The sequence below is a fragment of the Arachis hypogaea genome, chromosome 20, assembly GCF_003086295.3.
Source record: "Arachis hypogaea cultivar Tifrunner chromosome 20, arahy.Tifrunner.gnm2.J5K5, whole genome shotgun sequence".
In the NCBI taxonomy this organism is placed as follows: Eukaryota; Viridiplantae; Streptophyta; class Magnoliopsida; order Fabales; family Fabaceae; genus Arachis; species Arachis hypogaea.
In genome coordinates this window covers 124,850,908-124,873,125 of record NC_092055.1, presented here as the reverse complement: position 1 = coordinate 124,873,125, position 22,218 = coordinate 124,850,908, and the positions used below count along the sequence as shown (strand labels likewise).

The window sequence follows — 22,218 nt, the reverse complement described above, 5'->3', positions numbered from 1 at the left end:
AAAGTCTTATGGAAAGGTTACTATAAGGTATCCGACCTAAAAGAGAACGAGCTCCCAAGGTTATGGCACGCATGTAACTTAAAGAGGTACTACAATTAGAAGAGCGTACCTTGCTCCTTAGGTACTCTATTTTTCGACTTCATGGTTTTTTCTCGAAAAGGGTGTTCCTGAAAGGGGGTTTTAACGAGGCATCATAGCTAGGGCTAATGACTACAAGAAAAATCCATAGTAGCAAACAAATTTATGTAGATCCTTTTATTAATAATAAGGTATTTTTCTACTAGTTTTCCATTTCAAACACATTAATTTAAGCTAAAAAAATTGCAAAAATTATTGTCTGACCTACTTGGTCGGCAAGATGAAGCAACGAGATACAAATTAGTGTAAGAAGTTATATAAGCAATTCGTGATCCGACCTTAAAATAAGTTGGACCTAAAATGAAATGTCAAAGTAACTTGATAAAGCCCAACTACATAAAGTCAGAGTCCAAATAAACTAAGGGAAGATAATACTCATATATGAAAGGTCCAAAAAGGACAAACCTACTTTGCCGACGTCTTTTCTAACTTAGTAAAATAGCAATAAAAGTTGTTAAAATAATAAATTCGTATTCAACTAATAGATGTACCAACTGAAATATTCAAAGTCATTTAACCATTCATGCAACAACCACTACCCGAGTAGTGGGAAAAGGTTCTTGAAACAGCAAAATAGAAGTTGTTCAAACTACAACCATTACAAAAATAGAATTGTTCATAAAGACCCACAAACCGGGCCAATTAAAAGCAAAGAATTACAAAGGATGGAGCTGTTCGCTAGTGACATCATCTTTAGGTTGAGCGGAAGAGGTCAGAGCATATTCATATTCAGAAACTGACACTGCAGGAATTGAAAGAGTTATAGAAGGAAGGGACTTACCACCCGATTAAGGATGGAAACTTGAGAAGCCTATCCGATTTGTGCCCCCGAGGTCTTTGGATCAGGCACAGGAGTGTCCTCCTCATCATCTGGAGCAGGAACAATCTTGTCGTCCACCATAATGTTGTCGAAACTGATGAGGGAAAAGTCCACCTCTGGAGCAATAACTCGGAATTGAGCCTTCAGGTTCACCACCATTTCGTCCATACCTTCGGCTATGGTCTCCTCAAGCCCCATGTATCTGTCTCAGAAAATGATGTGTATGATTTCTTTTTTACAATCTTGCCATCCACTATAATGTTGTCGGGACTGATGAGGGAAAAGTCCACCTCGGGAGCAATAACTCGGAATTGAGCCTTCAGGTTCGCCACCATTTCGTCTATACCTTCAGCTATGGTCTCCTCAGGCCCCATGTATCATGTGTATGATTGCTTTTTTCCATTTCCCTCTGACATGGCTAAAGCGGCCTCCGCCTACTTTACTTTGTCCCGAGCTTTGCCAAGGTCAGAAAGCAGAGACTCTTTCTCTCTTCTTCCCACCCCTTCTTAGACTCCTCTAAGGATGCCACTTCATCCTGCAAGACAATCAACATGCGTTGGGTAGCACCAAGGGGAGTCTTCTCCAATTCTCTAGCCAAGGCTACGCATATACCGATTGTCTGGACTCCACCTCGGGCAAGAAGCTGAAGGTGGCTCTTTATGGCAACATCGTCCATGTTGATAAAGCTATGGGGGAGGATGTTCTTTTTACTCCAAGCAAGGGCATCAAAGCTCTGCTCATATATACTCCCCGAATCAGAAGACTTGCATTTCTTAGGGTTCAGTTCTGTAATGGAAGGAGGGGTTGTTGATTTGACCGAGCTAGAAGGAGGAGGGGTTAGCTGAGGAGCCGGATCGAGAGTAATCTTCAAAGAGGCTGAGGTACCCAAGTCTGACTTAGAGGGCGAGAAAAAGTCTGCAATTTCACCAGTTTCTTTTTGTTGTATGCTTCGGGAAACAACATTCTTTTTTGCAATCCAAAATATTTTCATAGCAGCTGACTTGGGAGCCATCTTTTCTGCAGATACAAAAGTCAGGTTACGATATTCACTAAAATCATTTTGATAAAATGACTATAAAATGGAAAAGAAGACTACCTAACTCGGACTGAAGCTGGCTCAAATTTCCTAAATATCTTTTAGTATCTAGATAAGGAGCTCGGCTCCAAAACTCTTGGAACAACTCGACTACACTCTTCTCAATCTCATCTAAATCATCTAGGTTGTACTTAACTGTTATAGGTTTTTCCTCCCAATATAAAATGGAAAACAGGATCATCCCCTCACTGAGAAATAAAGGTCAGACACCCTCTATAGCACGAACTTTAAAAAAGCAATTCTTGAAATCATGAAAAGACTCATAAAAAATGGCAAAACCTTTTCTACCTTGAATAGCTCGAAAAAAAATTCAACCTTGTTTTTTGGAGCTAAAGAATTTGGTGAGGACAAAAAGATAAAAGAAGACCTTAAGAGAAGGTCGGACATCAAGTTTTCGACAAAGAAATTAGTATATTTTCAAGAAACCTCAAAAATTGGGATGCAATTAGGTAGGAGGAACATTGAAGAATTTAAGGACATCGGACTTAAAATCAGAGAAGGAAAGAGTATCCCCTAATTTTGTAAAAAAATAATCATACACATACATGAAATGATGTTCCGACCTATCAAGTCGGGAAAAACAAACCCCTCCTCAGGATTGGTCACTAAGATCTCATACCTATGCTCATCCTCTCGATTCTCACATAACCTATGGTGCCTACAAAAGGTCTCGGCATACTCTCTATCAATAACAAGGACAGGAGTAAGAACAAATATATCTACCCAGGTCAGATAGGATGGAACTTTAGACGACATGTTGTGAATAACTGACTAAGACATACAATCTATACCTACAATACAATAAACCAGAAAAATGCCACAACAAGAAGTCGAAAAGTTGGGTCATCATCAAAAGATTACTGTTCTTACATTTTCTCATACACACAAACCATCATCACATTGTCAGATACAGAAACTTGTATCATCTTTTAACATATAAAGTGGCACCATTTGGGGGTAACACAAGTATGAAAATCCCACTCACCAGTAACAAATAAAGATCAAGACGAACGCAAAATTTCTAAGGCTAAAACCCCGTTTTCAAAAACATTTATCAATGCCGCTAAAACGACGATGCCAGTTAAGAAACTCAAGAATGATCAAGCAAATTTTCAATCAACAAACACAAAAGTGGCAAAGTAGAACGCAAGAAACACAGCAAGAAGAAGGGGTAAAAAACTAGCCTGAAAAGAAGAGTGCAAAATGGAAAAAGAGCACTTCAATAGCAAAAGCATATACAGTCCAAAGTCTCTGGTGAACGAATGAGAACACCCAAAATCCAAGATAAAGAAGTCTTGAAAGAAGAACAAAGGTTGCGAAAATAATGGAGGGAGACGAAAAAGCAATACAAAGAAAGTGAAAAAAGAAAGAAAGAAGAAAAAAGAAGTATTTATAAAACACTAAGGGGCAAAAAGTGTCATTTTGCACCCCTCATTAATGGCATGCACGGTTACCAAGGTAACCGAAGAAAGAACGTGCGTGATGTTATGAAAAGACGTGACGTTTCAAAAACACGTCGAGTGGCTGACTTATCCCAGAAAGGCAGTTTATCCGATATAAAGGAACAAATCCACTAATGCTTGAGCCCCACCTCATAAATGTCCAAACTCAAACATGGGCATTGTTCATACCCGGATCCAAAAACATAAAGCCAGACCCAAAGAATAAAATTCCACCCAAAAGGGTGGCCTCGTCTACCTACCCGACCTCATAGAGGTCGGATACGACAACGGTAGCTCAACCCTAATTATCTGAATGATTAACTAACCCTGAAGATATCTCCCACCTTTTTAGAAGGAAGATATCATCATCTTCTCTAGAAAAAGGAAATAGTTATCCACCAATAAAGGTGAAATTACTTTAAAAGGTGGTTCAACGTTCTATTATAAATACACTGATACTCTCATGTATATTTCAAACCCAATCTACTAAAAAAACCTGTTTAAACCCTTGCTAACTTAGGCATGGAGTCCCTTGCAAGTACCACCCTCACCTCCTCACGAAGAATTCGGACGGCAGCACTTCGGTGCGAAAAGAAGTTGAACACTGCCACAAAGGGAGCCTAGACCTCACGTCTTTGCTAAAAAGAAACCCAGTTTCAGGTAACCCACGGAACAGTTCCTATTTTTTTTTTTTTTCAATTGGTCCCTTCTCTGTTTTCAATTTTATAATTAGGTCTTTTTCATGTCAAAAATATTAAAATTAACAGAATATTTTTTTCAAAAAATGTGTGATTGAAGATTTAATATGTTCTTAATTATAGATATCTTCCATTTGTGAAAAAATATTCAGTTAATTCTAACCTTTTTTACATTAGAAAAAATCTAATTACAAAATTAAAAGATCTAATTGAAAAGAAAAAAAATATAAAAACATAATTAAAAATTTGATGAAACTATAATAACTAACCATCTAAAAATAAGACGGAAATAAATTTTCATATATAGATAAATAATCTAAAATCATAACACAATTTTAAAGTGTATTCTCTTAATTTAATTAAAAAAGATATATAATAATAACAACAATTAAAGGATATATAAGCATAAGAACTCAACCTTGTGTTGAATGCTTCTTTTGTTCCTCTAAATCTGCATAATAAATAAATAAATAAAATAAAATAAAATGTTGACGAAGGCCAAAATTTTAGAAAAAACAATTATTATTATAAAAATTACGAACAATGAGAATAATTAAAGATATATTTGTTTCTTTATAAAAATTTTGGTCATTTTTAAATATTATAAATATTAATCCTTAATAATTTTGGTATTAAAGATAATTTTTAATAATTAAATCTTTGTAATGGTCTTTTAAAATAATTTTTTATTTTTAAAAAAATAGAAACTCAGATACAGTTAATTTCATGTCAAGTCGCTAAATCATAAATAATTTGACAGAGACTGAGAGACTGAAATTCAGTATCATATTTGTTGGTTTAGAGACTGGTATTAAAATTTCTGTCTCTCTTCCCAAAATTTCAGTATTTCAATACCTCTAAAAAGTAGAGACACAGGAGACTAAAATTTAGAAATGGAGATTGAAACTTTAATAATATTTTATACCTAAAATATCCTCATTTCAATTAATTAATTTCAGTTTGACTCTTTGTGCAAATTAAATTAAAATTTCATTCTTTCTTTTAATTTCTGTCTCCTACTTTACACCAAACAGAATATTGAGATTTATTTTAATCTCTGTCTCTTAGAATACTGAAATTTATTTTAATCTCTATCTCTTAGTCTTTGTCTCTCAGTCTTTCTGTTTCTATCTCTACACCAAACGCTACCTAATTGTACATGAATTTTCATCTTTTAAAAATGATTAAAAGTTTCTCTGTGGTTCACAAATATTTTCAGAGTATTTTGAGAGATGACGCCTGGCGTGTGAAAATTTAGGTGTTAATATGAAATGTCTTTGTGCACAGTGCACAGTGCACAACTGCACACTATCTTGCATACCTTTTTTGGTTGCCTCTGTTTACCTTTTCCATAGTCGGTTGTACCCATCCTTATGTATTCGTATTTGTAAAGATTTTGCACTGATTCCAATAGAACCTATTCATGTTGCATGTTACATGTTACGTATTCCTGTATTTCTTCAAAGGATTTACGTATCTTTCATTAATCCGTTGTACGTGTCTTCGTGTATTCGTATTTTTTTTCAGGATTTTGCAGCGAGTCCAGTAGATCCTTTTCATGTTACATACCTTTCACGGTTGCTGCCTGTCATAATATATTACTATATTTCTGTGATGTGGGGATCTTGGTCTAGTTTTTTTAACTTTTTAAACACAGGACGAGAAATGAAACTTCTTTCTTTTGAATAAGTACTACAGAAAATAATAAATGCCTCTACGACGTATTCGTCCCTTTTTTCCCTTCCTCCAAAAAGGGACGGGCAATACACAAGACTGTAACTCCCCCACAGGAGAAAACTAATAAAAAAAGGAGGCATAAAATGTTTTCTAAATTCTCACATCAATCAGAAAGGAAGTCTCATTGTTGATGTGACAAAATTATTACACAAAAACGATGTTAAAAGGTGGTAGCATCTAGGAAGTGCAGTGAGTAACATGTACTACACAGCTTTGGTGACAGCTGCATGAATTGCATCCGCCAGATGAGGGACTGTTTTGGAACTAAGACCAGCCATGCTAATCCTCCTGCACAATCAACACTCCATGTTAAATCATAGACATGGATACAAGCAATGCGAGACAGAAACTGAATGAACAATATAAGAGTTAGTCACTGATAAACACACGGCAAAAACAAATTTTAGAGTTTAGTCCCCAACTTGGTTATTTAAGATACAACAAAAAAGAGATTTGGCAACCGCATGGTAGGCAAGATAGAGAAGGAGGGAATGGCTACCAAGTTCACATTTGACTGGAAAATAAAGAAAAGGGAGCTATCATATTCATTTCAACTCATTCAAAGTAAGAGAGAAATTGAGTATTTTACCCATCAGATGTCATGTATATGTGGTACTCTCTAGTCATGAAGGAAACTTGTTCAGAATTCAATCCTGTGAAGGTGAACATTCCAATCTGCTTGATAATGTGACTCCAATCACCAGGGGTACCTGACAAAAAGAAAATAAAAGCATAGAAAAGATAAGATGAAGGGACAATGCATAGAAAGAATGATCAAATAGTGATGACACACAAAAGATAATACCTCTGGCGTGTAAAGCATCAAAAAGTTGTTGGCGCATACTGATTATTCGGTCTGCCATTTCCTTCAACTCAATAGTCCACTCATTGAACAAATCACTGAAAGAGATGGAAGATTTTAACAATGAAGGAAAATCACCCAGTAGAGTGAAAATATTTAAAATTCTCCATTTGGCAGTAATACAAATGAACCGAAGGCATAATCAAGATATTATTACGAAGAAGTGCAAAATCATCTCAGATAAACAAGATCATTACTAGAATCTCCTTTCTTGGGATACTAAAATATATTTTATGTACGACCTCTAACAATACCAAAGCATTAACAACCATAAAAATTCACTGCTTGGCCATGCTAGTTAAAGACTATAGCATCCATCACCAAAGAAGAAATATGGCACAGAAATCGAGAGTACAACAGTGAATACTAAGTCCTTATTTATTCGTCTGGTACTATGTAGGAACATAGAAGAGTCATTACCTGTCCTTGAGAACTGCAGCCACAATGGTTGCACCATGAATGGGAGGATTTGAGTACATGGGCCTAATCACAAGTTTCAGTTGGCTCTCAACCTTGCTTGCAACATCAGCTGACTTGCACACCTAGGTTAGTTTTCAAGTTAAATAAGGGAAAATGATCAGAATAAACAAAAAACGAAACATGGAAAATATATATATATAGAAAGGGGTGTGAAACATGCATGATTTCCAGATCATTAATTCTAATGAATAATAAAGAAGTTCAATCTGTCTCCATATAATGATATGATGTTCTTACAATGCTTAAGGCGCCAACACGTTCACCGTAAAGACCCATGTTCTTTGCATAACTCTGGGCTACCAACAATTCACCCCCATCAGCAACAAAAGAACGAACAGGCTGTGCATCTTTATCCAGACTTCCACTAGCAAAACCCTATCAACAAAAATAGATTATGTTTAAGAAAGAGCTTTCATCCAAATAATAGGCATCATTACATAGTAGACATAAATTCTAGTGTGTTCATGATCCACCATGGACAGTACAAAAAAAAATGCAAGCAGAACACTTGAATAAGTTTGAAGGTTTATGGACAAGCAAGATTTCACGATCCAAGTGATTCAAGGGGTTAATTGGTAATTTTACAACTAAACAGCAGCAGATTATGTCAAAATTTTCCAATGTAAAAAGCATGTGGTAAAAAGTCAGTTGCATGTAAAAAAGCTTGCCTGATAAGCACTGTCAAAGAAAGGTAACAAGGCCTTTGATCTGATCAGCTTCCTAATCTCTTCCCATTGTTCAGCGGTTGGATCAACACCAGTAGGATTATGTGCACATGCATGTAGCAGAATAACTGATCCAGATGGGGCAGCACCAAGATCTTCCATTAGTCCTGCATGGATAGAGGAAAAGGTAACATTACATGAAACCTCATAACCGAATGATGGTCATGATTCACATCAACTTGGGTACAATATAGAAAATAACGAAGAAACATGGCTTATAAGACAGACTAACCTTGGAAATCAAGCCCACGAGTTGCTGGAGCATAGTAGCGATACGTTTGGACAGTTAGCCCTGCCAGGGTAAAAACCTTTGGGTGGTTTCCCCATGTTGGTTTAGGCAAATATATATTTCGCTGAAAAGCCGGAATAATAAAAAATGGTAAGCAGGATTCGGAATGATATCAATTAAAAAAAATGACGAGGTAGTACAGAAGTTAAGAACAAAGCATTATACTTGGTGATAGTGTTTAGCCAAAAATTCACCCCCAACTCTCAATGAACCAGTACCAGACAAGCATTGAACGGTGGTAACTCTGCTCTCTTGAATTGCAGGGCTATATCCAAAAATTTAAGCAAATAAACAATAAAACAATGAACTAAACGCTGATTCAACAAAACCTTCCCCTTGGAGAAACAATGTTTAACATGATAAAATTATGTTTCTATATTAACCTGTCAGCACCAAAAATGAGCTGAGCACTGAGTTTATTAAAATCAGCTACTCCAGTAATAGGAAGATACTCCTTGTTGCGTGCCCTACAAATAATGCAGAATGAGAGCGCTACATCATAATCCAATCTACATCATAATCCAATATAATATCACAAGAAATGATAAGAGAAAGAATAGGTAGTGAGGTAGTACTCACGGGTTACTGACGAGTTCCTGTTCCACACGCCTCACCACATTCAACACAAGAGGTTTCCCTTCCTGGTGTAGTAGGCAACATAAAGAATAACGCTCACGTAGAGTAAGTGAAATTGAAATCATAAGTTGCAAGTCCAATTCAATGAATTAACTAACTAACTAGTAATTACAGGGCAGTGAGTCACTCAAATTCACCCACTAGCATTTTCAACAGCAAAATTAACATCTAATGTAGAAATCTTAATTCAGTTCTTGTAATCCCAATACTAATAGCAATTATAAGAATAACAAGAATAAGCAACCGCCTATAATCAAACGTAAAATAGCATTGTCACCTCAGTTCTGTAAGCACCAACACCTAAGTTGAGCTTAACAGGGCTTGGATCCTTATTGTAAGCGAGAGTCACCTATTTTTCACAAACATGGAAGAAAACGGTGAGGTTCAAATAATAGTAGACCACTCACAAACAAGGAAAAATAGAATATAATAAGATAAAATAAACGGTTTTGGATAAGAGCTAACTTAATAAATTAAAACAAGGTTACGTGAAGCTTTGGAAATCATATTCCATACTCTATACTCATAATAAACTCATACTCCAAACTGGCAAAACAAAAAAAAATCAAGTCGCATGTCTGATTGTGATGGATCAACCGAGGAAACAAAAGCGCGAAAGTGATGATCTGAATCGAGGAACTAGTAAATGAAATAAAATAGATGTGCCATCTTATATAATCTCAAGTTCTCAACTCATCTAACACGATGACCAATTCAGTTATTTGCGACACGAGAGAAGAGAGAAATGAGAAATTAAACTTAAAAAAAAGGTAGTTACACCGAGAATAGGATCTTCAGGAGCGAGAACGAGATGAGCAAAGACGGAATCACCATGAGAAGAAGTTGGAGAAGTTGACATGTTTCGATTGTTCTCAGATTCGGTTTGTAGAAAGTGCTTTGCGAGTGTGTTAAGCCTGCGATCACCAGAAGAAGAAAAAAAAGGGGTAGTTTGGAAAATAACCGGTGGGCGCATGTTGTTTGTTTTCCTTTTATATAAACCTTGGGTTTGGGTTTGGGTCCCGATAGAGGTTTAGGATTCCAACGTAGAAAGTTGGTTGGTAGTACTACGCGTATTTTATTTTCAACAACCGATGCTCTATGGAAAACGCTGTCTTATTATGTATCACTAGAAATTGGTGCTCTATTAATATGTTCATGACTTCATGGCTTTCAGTTTCCATATTTATACGAAAGAAAAAAATGTTTTTGATATGGTTGGTTTGTGACTTAAATGATGGACGCCGTTTGCGTAGGGATGTGTAATGCTAATGGATGATGATTTGCGTCGGTGAGTCATTGTCCCTTCCTCATCGTTTTCTTGATTTGCGGGTTTCCAACTTGCTTAAATGCTACCAAATTTCCATGCATATCACTTCTTAGTGTGGGTTCGGATTCACATTGCTCAAACTAGAGTTTGAATAAAAATAATTTTATAGAATTAATTTTAGATAAAGGTGAATTTATGTAATTTATATTTGATAATTTTTATTAAAATTAATTTTGATAAAATAAATATTATTTGAATAATATTAGTTAAAATTATTTTTAGATAAATAATTAATTAATTATTAAAAAAATATAATATTAAATTATAATATTATTTTTTAAATATATTTAATTTTTTTATATTTTTTTAATATTTTTTATAGTACTCTATTTTAGTATATTATTATTATAATAAAAATTAATATTTATTTATAAAATTAAAAATATCATATAAAAATTGATAACTTTTTAAATACTTTCTATAATAAAAATTAATATTTATTTATCGAATTAAAAATAACATATAAAATAATATATTTTAGTACTCTTTTTAAGTACTCTTAATAATTTTATTTTTATTATTGTTTTAAGTTTTAACTTTTTACTTATATTTTTATTATTATTTATAATTAATTTTTTATTTATTTTATTATTTTTAATAGGAATAATAATAAACAATATACAAAAATTAAAATAATTAGTATTCTTTTATTTAGTATTATTTTTTACAATAAAATTTTATTATTTATGACTATTGTTATATATGATCAATCTTTTATTTATTTTGTCATTTTTAATAAAATCAATAATTCATATTATAACAAAATTACAATAAAAAATTTAATAAAAAAATCAAAATATGAAAGAAAGCATTAAAAGTGATAAAAAAATAATAGAAAAAATCAATAATAACCAGCAACAAACCTAAACGTACATCAAGTTAACGGAAAAGTTATAATTTTTTGTTTAAGTGAATAGGCTTTTGGGATACAAAAGATACAAAACCACGTCTGCCTTCAAAGAAGAAAAACTCAAAGAAGTTAAACGCACTTTTATCCTCTCCGTGTTTACCAAACACACCCCTAATAATTTGTAAACGCGGTAACAGAACTTCCCACAGTGATAATTTAAATTTTAAAATGTTTTCCTATATTTTTTCAATTCCTTGTTTTTGTTTTTTTGTCCCTTATTTTTTACTATATCGATTTCATTGAATAAAATAATCTGACTTTGGGAAAAAAATTTTCCATTTATCAGCTTACAAATTAAGAGTTAACCAAGTCCGAAATGTAACACGGATGAACACTGAATCACCATCAAATATAAACCCATCCATCACAAATACTAGAATTGCGTTACGCCATAGCATTAATATTGTGCTTAACTTTCACGGATTTGGAGGGTAACAGCCGTGTCATTAACTTCTAGCTCTAAGCAAGTGCCTCTACATCTCTAATATTTCGCAGAAAGGGAAATCGAACTTTTCAATCTCGCGAGATGTGGAAGAAGGGGCAGAACAACAGTATCCAATAGGGTAATTCGTCGTGAATCATTTCTGAAATGATAGTTAGATTGTCCTTTTATAAGGCACAAGGGAATTAGATTTGGCTTAAAAGAGCAGTATTTGATAAGAAACGGATTAAGAGGGAAGAGACAGACTAGAGATCAAGTTGCTCTCGCCATTTGTGCAGTATTCCATACAAATAACTTTGCGGGGAGGAACACATGACAAAAGGATCAATCACAAATAAATACAACAATAACCAAACAAATCTAAAAAATTATGAACTTCATGCCCTTTCTTGAGACGGGGTAAGTGGGTAAATTCTTTCTTTAAATAAAATCAAGTTGAGAAGGGGAACAATGAGTATTGCATGTTGAAAACTAACTACATCCAATACCTCAAAAAACAACACAATTACTCCTACCGAAAAATTGTGCCCGACAATACGCAATATGTTGTCATGAACAAGTCCATTTAGCAGAGCTGCTGATAGCAACTCACTCCAGTTTTACACTGTCCATCTCATTGATTACCCCTTCAAGCTGCAAAGAAACACACAATCCAACAATGTCATGAAATGATGAAATATCATCTTAAGCTCAGCACACTAGAAAATTTGCATCACCTATGCAGAACATAAACATACCTTGGCAATCTGCCGCAAAAAGTAATCCCCATATCGCTTGGCAGGCTTAGACTCCATAACACGAATCATGTCCTGCAACAAGCAACATAGTAATTCAAAAGCTGCAGCATACCATTTAACATAGAAATTGTCATACATTTCAATTTTAAAAAGATGAAAACCGAATTCTCTGTTAAACACACGGAAATTTAATCTAAACTGTCATCCGATGTCTATTGCATTAACATGGATTCCATTCACCATCACTGAGTTCTGTCATTCTTAAAATATGATAAAGCAAAACAAATCAAGAAAGGAAGAAACAAGCTAAAAGACCAACAACAGCCCATTATTGACCAGTTCTTCGATGGTTCAGTAACAGTTTCTAATAAGGATTTTTTGCGCAAGAAAATGCTTATATTCATATTATGAAGAAGCTGCTGCATAGTGAGGATGCTTACATCATCTATGTAGAAATCCACATCAGCATTCGATATGACTTTTCCATCACTATCCACTGAATGTGTCTTGTGCTTGTATGTCATCAAGATAGTCCTACCAGACCATAAAAAAGGAAGTACATGAATAAACTTTCCAAAAGTCATATTTTATATGCAAAATTTAATTCAATGGAACACAAATAGTTGGATATCATGCAACCTTAAGGTGGGTTCATCAACTTCCATGTAACTTGCAAGTTTTGCAAGTGAGATTGTTGAGTACACCTTCAAGAAGGTACGGACACCGGATAGCAACTGTTGTTGCTTGGCTTCATAAAGGAACAGTTTCAATTGTAGCCTATAGGCATCCTGACAGAACAAAAAGACATTTAATAATTAATGATATAAGAAAGGGTGAAAGGAGGGAAGCCAAGAGACTACCAACACAAGTCAGAGGCACGGAGGGCTCAAAGAAATAAATGAACATGTACCAAGGAATGCTTAAACAAGTGAATAAACACTTGGCAACAAAAAAGCAAAAACAAACATTACTATTGCAATCAGTTGATAAATATTATGAGAACAAAAATCCAAAGTTTCACTTTAACAAGGTTCACAGGCTGCCCCACTGACTATCTTTCAATAGATTATTCTCATTCTTTTAGAAGACCACTGGATTATGCAAGTTTAAGGTATTTAACCAGATTGAATTCAAGCCTTCAAGATTGCAGACAGGATGAAAAATGATGTTCAAATGTGAACATAGTTGGGGCCAACTAGAATTTGAAGTTCTGTTCATCTGTTGGGCTAATCAAAATGTTATTTTGATGATTCCGATAGGATCCAAGGAATACCTGGTTGTAATTTACAAGAGGCTCCTCAAAACTAGGTGCTGAAGGAGTGATGAATTTGGGACATGCATAGGAGAAGAGCTCGTCATATATAGCAAATGCCTCATCATCATATCTTTGCATTCTAATCATCTTTTCACCATACTTCTCTCGCAATTGAGAGTTCACAGTTTCATCAACAAGCCTGTTTTGTGGGCAGAGTGAAAGGCAAATAGCCAGCAAGGCATACATTTGTTCATTTTTCTTCAATATCTGCTCATACTGTGGTGACTTCTGATGGTATTGCTTTGTCTTAAAGATATACAAGAGAATCTTGTTAAATTCACGAATTGCTTCCACGTATCTGTAGAGAAGGCAGCAGGCTAGGTCATATGGTATCAATAATTAATAATATAAACAAAAAATACAAGTATAAAGTTTTGTATCTTCCAATGGATTCAATGAACTAACAATCTTTTGTGTTCTCTATTAAAATTTTTTATAGATATTATTCTTAATATAAAAGGCAATTAGAAAGTGAACTCAGCTACAAGCCTATCACCAACAATAAACAACAAATGTATCAATAAAATCAAACACTTGTTCAATATTGAAACAAAATCAACCAATCATCACACCTGCGGAGCATGAGATTAGCAAAACCATAGTGATATATGGTTGTGATGTGGCTTCCAATCACGCTTGTGTAAACACCCTGTTGACTAATGTCAATAGGTTGCAAGCACTTGAGCCCCGTATGATAATCACCGAGAAGACAGTGCACACGCAGCAACCCAACCATGCTGAAATATCCCAACACCTTCAACACGTTACTTCCTCCATTGTAGTCATAACCATCAGTAGCAGTGAACTGCTCCAGCCCCTCCTTCTCCTGCTCAAGTATCTGAATAATCATGGACTTCTCCACAAGCGCTTGCAAGAAGTTAAGAACCCCATAAACATTCCAAGCCTACAAGTCAATAAGTCCACAAACATTCAGCATTAACCCACTTAGTAGTAAATAGAAACCAGGATTTAACTTTATTACATTGTCAGTATAAAAAAAGCTTCACGTAGACATTCGATTATATATTGCCACGTGGAAAAAAGTGTTGGACTCAACCACCTACTATATTAAGAGTTTTAAAACAAAAACATATGATTTGATTTTAATATTGCACAATGTTAGCATCAATAAACAAGTGCACTGACTAAAAAATCAGCACAACCATTAACTATCATTCAGCTTGGTCTACTATAGGCAACAGGGAAAGGAGGAAACCAATATGGTATCGATACCCTCGGCAAAGTTGCCAACCTGGTGAAATCCATTTTTCAACAATAGTACAACAAAATTAAACTCAGTCCTTACAAAACACAGCAAACAAGTATTATAAAGATTACCTTTACAACATTCTAATAGTTGAAAGAATAAAAGAACCCTAAATCAACAAACAAATTGATCTATACTCCATAGTTCTAATTGAAGCCTATGTCAACCACTAATGGACGAAATTAATATCCAAAACAAAAGTAATTTAAGTATTCACCTGATCGAACTGGCGCAAGAGAGCGATCTCCTGCTCCGTCTTGTTCTTCATCTTGGCGCGGTACTGGCAGAAGCTCTGGAACTGGTAAACGAACTCATCAACCATATCCCATAGCCACTGATTCGGAAGCTGCATGTTGACAACACCATGAAGCACCACCTGGAACAAGCTGCAGTAATTGTCCCATGAATCGATCCTCTGGCGGAGTGTAGGGGTTAAGCGAGCGTACAGGTGGCGGAACCACATCTCACGGTAGAGGAGGCAGAAGACGTGGTCGTTGTCGACGTAATGAGCGACGGCATCGACGGAGGGCCAGGGCGAGTCCTTGAAGAGACGGTCGGAGAGAGTGTGGAAGGAGGTCTCATACATCTGGTGTATCTCGTAGACATTCTTCTCGCGGATGTGACGGTAGAGGTGGACCACGAAGGATTTGACGGAGTCGGGGACGAAGTTTGGGTCGTAGCCGAGGTCCTGCTGTGGTGGTGTTTGGCGGCGGTCGTCGTAGGAGCCGCCGCGTGCGTCTTCGTAGTCGATGGCTGCCATGGTGGTGGGTCGATGGAGGAGTGGAGGGAGGGAGGGATATTAGGGTTTAAGTTGGTAGTGTTGGTGAGAGACTGAGTAACCAAAGGAAGACAACTACGCGTTGGGCTTTGATATAGGGCTTACCACACCTATGTACTATAGTGAGTTTGGGCTTTCTCCTTTTTCTCACTTTTTGTTTCCTCATAAGATAAAATAAGATAAAATAAAATAATAAAAGAGTTACATTGAAATACAATCTATTTACATTTTATTTAGTGTAAATTATGATAAATTATAAACTTTTATTCAATTTTAAAAAAATAAATTAAACTTAAGAAAACATTTTATATATCACAAATGTTATTGTTTTATCAAACTAACCTTAAATATGAAATATTATAAAATAAAATATGCTTTTTTTTATTCAAAAATTTTTTAAAATATTTTAACATTTAGTATAATTTAATGTAATTTTTAATATTTAAAATAATTTTTATTTTAAAATTTTTTTCAAGTCAAAATCAAATTTTTTTAAAAAGAAAATTTAAGATTGCCAACACTAGTTTTAACCATAAACCAAAATCCAATCCAAAGAGGACACTTCATCCAATAAGTTTTATTTGTTTTTACTTTAACTTTATCTATTTTCAAATAGAAATCCTTTATCGTTTTATACAAAGTAAAGAATGATGCATTACTTGTTAATTAAACAAAAATTGTATCTCTTAATTTATTATATTTTATATTAATAATTCAAATTTTAAAATTTAAAATTTAAGATTCAAAATTTTAATATTTATTTAAATTTTGTCTTCAACAAAATCAAATAAGTTATTATAAAAGGACAATTTGAGTAAATAAAAAAATATTTTTTATTTAAATAAATTTAAAATGAGTCAAATTTACATGAATTTCTTAAATAAATTTTTAAGGCATGAATTTTTTTTTATGTTTATATAAATTGTTGTAAGACAATCTGTAGAAGTAAAAACTCACTACCCCAATTTATGTTTATTTTTTAAAAGAAATTCTATGACTACCATGGTTAATGAATTAACATTATAAATATAAGAAGTGGGAATTGTGTGTTGAAAATTTATTTAGAGAAATTCATGTAAATTTGGCTCTTCTTTAATTTATTTAAGTAAAAAAACTATTTTAATGTATATTTCATATATACCAATAACTAGTTTGATTTTAAATTTGTAGTTATTATTGTCAAACTCGAGAGTTAACTTGTAAATTTGTACGAGTTTATATTTTTAGGTGATGGAATTGAGTTGATTTAGACTCAAATTCATTTTTGGATAGACTGGACAACTTCGCAAATCTAACCACAAGTTCACAAGTTTGAATTTTGCCCTAAATTGTTTCAAAACGATATTATTTTGTTCCTTTAAAAAAAAAAAGAAACAAATCATTGCTTAAGGTTACATTAAGTCACCTCTATTCTTTCTTCCATCCTTTGTCATTTTTCTCTGGCTGTCGCAGCAACACGTTTTTACAGCCATTCGTCACCGCATCGTTATTCCTACACCCACTCTCCCATTCTCGCGTGTCACTCTTCTTTATCCATAGCACACTTCTACAATTATTTATCGTCGTGCTACCAATCCCAATTTCACTCTCTATTTTTTCGTGTTCGTCTTCTTTGTCCACACTCATTGTGTACAACTATTTGCTACCACGCCTCCTGCTTTTTAGTGAAAGTCGACCTTCTTGATCTTCTTCGTTCATTCACCCTTTTTTGCTGTTTTTGCTTCTATATCAGTAGTGCAGTCATGCTCCTACTTTATGTAATTTTTTTTAGAACAAATTATTTCTATTAGCCTATGCCTATTTCGATTTACAGGTTTATAGTATTATAAATTATTAGTATTTGTATAAATTATGTGTTGTTAGGTCCCAACTCAAGTGGGACCTACAGTTTAAATAAAAAAAGAAAAAAAAGTGGTTGTAGTCACATGAGAGAGAGAGTTCTTCAACATAACAAAAGAAGAAAAAAAGAAATACAGATAAGGAGAGAAGAAAGCAACGTTGAAGAGGAGAAGAAAAAAGGGGGAAAAGAGCAATGCCATTTTGATCTTATTGAATCGGTAAACTTGCTGTATTTCTTATAAAATTTTAGTATATTATTTCTAGTGTAAAGAAGAACATTAGGATATAACTTGTTAGCTGTATTGTATTCTCTTTTATCTAATTTGAGATGCCCACCTTATGGAGAGTTTATGTTGATTCTATCAGTTTTAATGATGTATTTTGTTGATTATTGAGATGCTCTAGTACTACTAGGAAGACTAATTGTGTAGTCATTATTTTGATAGTAGAAGATTTTATTGTATTAGGTCTCGTAGATTTTTTGTCCCTTTTTGGGGGGTTTTCTATGATAAAAATTCTGCTACTTTATTATTTAATTTCTGCCATTGGATTTGCTAGTTAGAGTATCTTTGGTGTTGCCTATTTAATTGCATAGGTTATGAGAAAATTACTTTGATGCTTCCGCTATTAGATAGGTTTAGGGATGGCAACGAGTCCCATGGGGGCGAGGACATGCCCCACCCCCTCCCCCCGGGGACACTAGGATATTTGCGGGGTTTGGAGGAATTGAGAAAACAAATAAGAAAAAAATTTAAAAAGAAAAAACCAGTAAACAACAACAATTTTACAAAAATCTCAGTATTATGATCCAATTTTACAGTAAGAAACTAAGAATCCAAACCCTAATTCCAATTTAATAGCAATAGAATTTAATTTTAATCCAAATTTATCAATCAACAAAATTCAAATCCTAAACATAAATCCAATTTCACATTAACAGAATCAAAACCCTAAATCTAAACCCAGTTCACATTAACAGAATTTAAATCCTAACTCCAGTGTCTCAATTTCATAGCAATTTCATCAATTGAAAATCAAAATATATGTTAAAACCAATTTAATCAATTAACAGAAACATCCAACTTATTGCAAGATGGCCGGCCACGGAGACGGAGCACAGTCGTCATCGTCTTTGCTGAGCAGAGGCGATGCAGAGTCGTGGTGGGAGAGGCGTCATCGGCATCGTAGAGAAGAGGCGTTACTAGAGGAAGGTTTTCGTCAACGTCGCAGATCTGAGGCTTCGTTGCGAAGTAGAGGTGGAGGCGGCGGTAAAGCTAGCAGCAAGTAGTGAGCAAAGTAGTGAGAGGAATAGTGAGCGGCGGCAGCGATAGAGGAAGGTGAGCGACGGAGGAAGGTGAGTGGCGGCAGCGACGGAGGAAGGTGAGGGACTGAAAGTGAGGACGCCAGCGATGTAGTCAGAAGGAAGAAGGAGGAGGTGGCGAGGTTTTGGAGAGATCGAGTGAGATGACTGTGAAAGAGAGGCTCATGTGAGAGCGTGAAGTGAGTGAGAGAGAGGCACAGAGATTGTGGTTTGAGGGAGTAGGGTTTCAACAAACTTATATATGTGGTTATTTTTGTAATTTTACAATCAGGGATAATAAACGGAAACCCACGAGGCAGGGACCTCTCCTCCTGCCCCAGCCCCGTTTATCCCCCACGGGGAAAAATGCCCCCCAAACCTGCTCCTCGGCAGGTAAATCCCCGCGGGTGCCCCGCCGGGGGATTTTTCCATCCCTAGATAGGTTCTTATCTGAACCTCGATTTTTCCCAACAAAGTGGTATCTAGAACTTTGGTTGTTGATCTCTGTGCTGATTAAATGGAGGAAAATATTTAGGAGCCAAATATGATCAAATTGAATTCCAAAAATTACTCGATTTGGAAGACCCTCATAGAAGATATGTTGTACAGCAAAAACTTGTATGATCTTGTGGATGGGGATAAATCCAAAAGTACTAAATTCGACGCTGAATAGAAGAAGTTAAATCGAAAGGCAGTTGCTTTGATTAGACAATAGATTGATCTTTGTGTGTATCCATATGTTGACACCGAAACTAATGTCGAAAAGATGTAACAGAAATTGAAGGAGTTATATGAGAGGAAGAATACACAAAATAAAGCATTCTTGATTCGGAAGCTAGTCAATATGAAATATATTGAAGGTAAATTCATGCCTGAACACTTGAGCATATTTTAGGAGACTATAAACTAACTAACAAATAACAATATCACTTTAAATGATGAGTTGCAAGCCTTGTTATTGCTGACTTCTTTGTCTGATAGTTGGAAAGTTCTGATCGTGATACTGACTAATTCAGCTCCAAAAGAAAAGTTGACATCAGTAATGGTTAAAGAGACCATATTGAACGAAGAAGCCAAAAGAAGAGAGCGAGATTTGATTAATGTCTCCTCCTAGTCAGAAGCAATTGTTTCAGAGTCACAGAGAAAAAGTCAAAGTAGAAAACCTCATGATTTTGACAGGTCAGAGAATCGAAGCAAGTCAAGAGAAAAGTACAAGCCAAGAAGGGAGTTCATTTGTCACCATTGTGGCAACGCAAGACATATCAAGAGGTATTGTAGATTCTTGAAAAGAGAATAATCAAGAAAAAAATGAAGACAGAGGTAAATATAGTGATAAAGAAACTGCTGCTATTATTTATGAAGATGCTCTTATCACATATGATGAAAACTATGTTAATCTTGTCTGTGATGATTCTACTTGGATTTTGGACTCTGATGCTCATATCATGTCACTTTGAGGCGTGAATTTTTCACTTCTTATATTGTTAAAAATTTTGGCAAGATCGAATTGGGAGATAAAGGAGTGTATGACATCATTGGCATGGGTGATGTGTGCCTTGAAACTAACATGGAATGCAAGTTGCAGTTGAAGAATGTTAGGCATGTGCTAGATATGCGGTTCAATCTGATTTCAGTGAATGTATTGGATCAAGAGGGGTATTACACTTCTTTTTTGTAGTGGAAATGCAACATTACCAAAGGAACTCTCATTGTTGCTAAAGAAGACAATAGTCTCTGTTGAGTTTGGAAAACTATAACATGATAAAAGTGATGACCAAACATTATTTGGGTTATTATCAAATTAGTTTTGTGATGTATTTTGTTTAGTATGCAAAAATTGAATTGAAACAAGCCCATTAAGCTTGTACCCAATCCCACACGCACACTGGCCCAACATCAAGTTCAGCATAAACAATATTTGATTCAATAAGTTGCTGAAACCATGTGAAAGAAAAGAAATAAAGTTGGCCCAAATAAAGATCCAAGTCCATTTCGGTGAACACACACAAACCCATCTCTCTTCAACCTAGTCACCAACCGGATAAACAAATTATAGTGCATTTGAATCTTTCTTCACTTCTACCGAACACAAACTCTCTCTTCTTTCTCTTTCCTTTTTCTTCCTTATCACATTAATCTCTGAACCAAGAAAAAAGAAAGAGGAAAGATTCAAAACTAGGACAAAAAGAAGAACAAAAAGATAGCTTCCATTTTCAAGCAAGAAGGGAAAGTAAAAGGGCTACAACAAAGGGAAGATCTCAACGGAATAGAAGATTACAAAAAGGTGATTTTACCATTTGTGCTCTCAACGAGACACTGTGAAGAAATTCTCTGAGCTACAAGCACCATTCAAGCAACTTACACGGTCCAGATTCAAAGAGCTTGAAGAAAAAAGATGAAAGAGAATGGTATGGATGCATGTCAATATCTCAGCCTTCTCTCTCTCCTCTGACCACACCGCTGCTAGTTCTGATGTTGGAGAAAAAGACAACCTAAGTGTTGAACTTGGTTCTAACCTTGGAAGCTTCACTCCTCTATAACAGGGGTGAACGGCCAAGGATTGAGTAAGAGAGAAAGAGCACTTGTTTTAGTTCCCATAGCTCCCTGAGTTGTTCTTGTTCTTCTCCTTCATAGTTTTTATTTAGTAATTCTTTTTCTTAGTTTAGTCTGTCTGAGTATCATTAGAAAAAAGGCAAATATGGTGAGGTTTGTAAGAAAAAACCTTTAAATGGTAAAAGGCAGAGAGTTAAACTTGGAGAAAAAGGCTAAATTATTTCAGATCTCCTTTGTTAGTATTCTATTTTATGTCATGATCCTGAGTAGATTCCCTTACAAGTTGGGTTAGCACTTTGCTGTTGAAAGCTATGGTGAGTCCTAGTCAAGTTCAGGTTGGGTTAGAATCTAGACTTGTCCCAAGCAAGATTGGGGTAAATCCTAGGGAGAATTGGTGAATGTAAGCTGTTGAAAAGATAGTGAAAATTCCATCATTATTGTGATGGAGACTGGATGTAGGCTACATTGCACTGAGTAGCCAAATCAGGATACATCTGTGTGTCACCTTCTAATCTCCTCTCTATTTCTGGTTCTGCAACTTATGAAACCAAAATAAAAGCGTCTCCTGATTTCTCAACTCAACAACGTATCACTATATTTGTTCTAAAAACCACAGTGTTCTAGCTCCTCTCGTATCAGAAGATAAAAGCAAAATTTCTCCTGTATTCCACATTAGAAAGTAAAGATACATGCAAAGTAGAAAAGGAAGACCAAGATTCAACCCTCCTTCTCTTACCCACTGATTACCATCAGTCTCACTACTCTCTACCAGTTTACAAGCAAAGTTGTACAAAGAAAAGGTGAATATACCCAATGATTCCTCTTCT

The 22,218-nt window shown here is 35.0% G+C and overlaps 2 protein-coding genes across 2 annotated transcripts; both read right to left on the bottom strand.

Annotated features, from left to right (window-relative positions):
* Positions 1-5,855: 5,855 nt before the first annotated feature.
* On the bottom strand, positions 5,856-10,232 carry LOC112783205 (aspartate aminotransferase, cytoplasmic). The gene is made up of 12 exons (XM_025826017.2): positions 9,702-10,232; positions 9,201-9,272; positions 8,867-8,928; positions 8,671-8,754; positions 8,453-8,552; positions 8,231-8,351; positions 7,942-8,105; positions 7,511-7,648; positions 7,214-7,335; positions 6,737-6,831; positions 6,521-6,641; positions 5,856-6,219 (listed from the first exon to the last, which is right to left on the bottom strand). Exons 1-12 carry the CDS (start codon positions 9,894-9,896, stop codon positions 6,135-6,137), a joined length of 1,359 nt encoding a protein of 452 aa, XP_025681802.1. The 5' UTR covers positions 9,897-10,232; the 3' UTR covers positions 5,856-6,134.
* A 1,560-nt stretch (positions 10,233-11,792) lies between these two features.
* LOC112783204 (uncharacterized) lies at positions 11,793-15,802 on the bottom strand. The gene is made up of 7 exons (XM_025826015.2): positions 15,139-15,802; positions 14,227-14,558; positions 13,613-13,952; positions 12,979-13,127; positions 12,780-12,873; positions 12,340-12,411; positions 11,793-12,235 (listed from the first exon to the last, which is right to left on the bottom strand). The coding sequence occupies exons 1-7, from the start codon at positions 15,679-15,681 to the stop codon at positions 12,191-12,193; spliced, it is 1,575 nt and encodes a 524-aa protein (XP_025681800.1). The 5' UTR covers positions 15,682-15,802; the 3' UTR covers positions 11,793-12,190.
* Positions 15,803-22,218: the final 6,416 nt, after the last annotated feature.

Excerpts from the sequence above, each read along its gene's own strand:
- LOC112783204 (XM_025826015.2), bottom strand. The coding sequence starts at position 15,681 with ATGGCAGCCATCGACTACGAAGACGCACGCGGCGGCTCCTACGACGAC. Across the intron at positions 14,559-15,138 it reads TCTTGCGCCAGTTCGATCAG|GCTTGGAATGTTTATGGGGT; the intron begins GTGAATACTTAA and ends ATTGACTTGTAG. Across the intron at positions 13,128-13,612 it reads CTCTTGTAAATTACAACCAG|GATGCCTATAGGCTACAATT; the intron begins GTATTCCTTGGA and ends TTGTTCTGTCAG.
- LOC112783205 (XM_025826017.2), bottom strand. The coding sequence starts at position 9,896 with ATGCGCCCACCGGTTATTTTCCAAACTACCCCTTTTTTTTCTTCTTCT. Across the intron at positions 8,929-9,200 it reads TTGGTGCTTACAGAACTGAG|GAAGGGAAACCTCTTGTGTT; the intron begins GTGACAATGCTA and ends CTACTACACCAG. Across the intron at positions 7,649-7,941 it reads TCTTTGACAGTGCTTATCAG|GGTTTTGCTAGTGGAAGTCT; the intron begins GCAAGCTTTTTT and ends TTTTGTTGATAG.